The sequence below is a fragment of the Epinephelus moara genome, chromosome 18 (assembly GCF_006386435.1).
Source record: "Epinephelus moara isolate mb chromosome 18, YSFRI_EMoa_1.0, whole genome shotgun sequence".
Classification (NCBI taxonomy): Eukaryota; Metazoa; Chordata; class Actinopteri; order Perciformes; family Serranidae; genus Epinephelus; species Epinephelus moara.
This window is the reverse complement of record NC_065523.1, coordinates 564,256-566,667: the sequence shown is the minus strand read 5'-3', so window position 1 is coordinate 566,667 and position 2,412 is coordinate 564,256. Positions and strand designations below refer to the sequence as shown.

The window sequence follows — 2,412 nt, the reverse complement described above, 5'->3', positions numbered from 1 at the left end:
CTGTAGTGATAACAGCACTGTGAGAAGAAAATAAAATATGTTGTTTTTCAGACAGCTTTGAATTTAACATCTGGTAATGAGAAATACCTCCCTCAGAAGCCAACACATGGAAGAAATCAACAAGCTTGTGTTTGAATTTGTGTATGTGGGAAAAACTGACTGCTTGTGTGAATTATTTCTGGATTTACTGTTGCCCAATCATGTACATGCATGCCTGTGTCTGCCCACATGTGATGAAAGCCGGAGCAGCTCCATAAAAGGAGAAGCCACTGAAAAACCAGCAACACCTGATCAGTGAACTGTAACTGCAGAGAAGTCAGGAGGAAGCAGGATCTACCTATGTAATTTTTATTTAACAGTGAGCATTGTTTATACATGCCCAAACATGCAGAGTAGAAGTTGTTCCATCTCAGTGATTTTCCTCTGGCTTGTGACTTCAGCAGTGCTAGCAAAAGCAGTGGACAACATGGAGGGAAATACAGCTGCCTCTAAGGTGAGAGATGCATGGCAAAGGATTTAGGCTGTATACTAATAGCATGATGTGTATAATCAACAGTCTATCTAATGTCCAGGAAATGGCACCATCTATCAGGCACCCCTGCCCTGATACCATCTGTGTCTAAAGGGGAAAATGAGGCACAACCTTTGGTTTTGTTATGTCATGTTTTTATACCAGTAACATACACATCTCTGCTACAAATGAACACTTGAAGTTTGTTTGTAGGATCGACTGTTCTTGTACAATTGGCAGAAGTAAAATGTTACAACTTACCTCATGGGCAGGGTTAAATGTAACAGACAGAGGGTTAACTAGAAAAGTCTGTTGGTATGTAATTAAGAAAAAAGAGCAATACACATAGATGGATAGAAATGGATAGAAAGACAGGATGTGGATATTATTGTATTGTACACATGCAGTGTCCAAAATGAACTTTTGGACTCACTGGCCAAGTGGACTGGTAGATGAAAAAAGGAGAGATGAGATAGTAATGTATTATGTTGATTATAAACTTAAGAAGAGGCCAGAGCAAAATCTGAAGCAAAAGAATTATAATACATCAAGCAACTCATCACCACAGTTTCAACATGTAAGTAATTCACCTCTGGTAAGCAGTGATGAAGTGCATATGTCTAAGGCTTTTATTGTGCAAGGGAAGAAAGAAGCAAAGCTAATGCTCTGCAGCTGACAATGAGGGAGGCAGTTAGGAGTTTGCTGTCTTAGTTCAGATTACGAGGCCTTCATGTCATTTTACTGCCCAAGTATGGGTGCAACACTCACTCAGAGCAGTTGGGCCGCAAGTGATAGTTTAGTGCAGGCATGTCCAAAATCTGGCCCAGGGGCCAATTGTGGCCCGCAGACCAATTTTAATTGGCCCTCGGCTTGACTTTCAAAATATACCATATGTGGCCCTTTACATAACAGTGGTTAATCGAGAAAGATCACTTCACATTTTTACCCTTCACCTCACAATGATAGGACTATCATACAGTTTATAGACAGGCATCACGAAGTAATAGTTCATTAAAAGGTAAAAAAATGGTTGCATATGTCTCACTTTTTTTTTTAAACCCATTTGATGCGAGGATCAGTTGGCCCCCGGGTGTTTTCACATTGTTTTATCTGGCCCCCATTCAAAAAAGTTTGGACACCCTTGGTTTAGTGGATCTGCAGGAAGCAATATATTATCTGTATGTGGGTCAAAGACGTGGCATGTCAATTCTGGTGTCCAAAGCATATTTATAATGTTAAAAATATATAAATATTTCAAAACACTACATTACGTTACTCAACTCTCCCTTATTTACTTACTCATATGAGTATTCACTATAAGAAATGAAAATTTAAGGAGCTATTGAGCTCAAAAGTACCAAACTGTCCTTCCTGGGTAACGTCCCCGCTTAAATCGAAGTACAAAAATATGCCAAAAATGTCAGAAATCTTAATAAAAGCATTAATTATCTACTGGGGCATAATTGTGTTAATGTTTGCAATGACATCTGCAAATATAGTAACAATGCTAAGCTTATTTACATTTTAACGCAAGAAATACTTTTGTCTCCATATTTGGATTTCCATAATGTCCTTCCTGGGTAACAGACTATAGTGGCTATATAGTTCAAATAAACACAAGAAGTTTGTGCTCTAGAGAAAGGATCAACACTCAGTGAAAAACCTAAGCCCTATGATAAGCTAATATGGCAAGGCTTAACTATACAAACCAATGAGCAGTGATAACTAGCATGTCTTTGGGGTCATCGGGTGGTAACCTCCTTTCACCAGTGTTTCGTCTAGTTGGTCCCACGACACCTCCAGGAGGCTAGACAGTGATCTCTAGCGTCCCAGAGACACTCCCCTAATGCCAGGTCTCACTGCTCCCCTCCCTGCACCAACCCAATAACCTCCTTTACCTT

The 2,412-nt window shown here is 39.6% G+C and overlaps 1 protein-coding gene across 4 annotated transcripts in view; it reads left to right on the top strand.

Moving 5' to 3' along the window:
* Positions 1 to 285: 285 nt before the first annotated feature.
* LOC126406091 (cytosolic phospholipase A2 gamma-like) overlaps positions 286 to 2,412 on the top strand; it is a 60,857-nt gene continuing 58,730 nt past the window's right edge. For all 4 annotated transcript variants that reach the window (XM_050070252.1, XM_050070255.1, XM_050070253.1 and 1 more), the window contains exon 1: positions 286 to 493. In XM_050070252.1, coding sequence (XP_049926209.1) covers positions 386 to 493 — 108 coding nt within the window. In that variant the 5' untranslated portion in view covers positions 286 to 385. The remainder of the gene's footprint in view (positions 494 to 2,412) is intronic.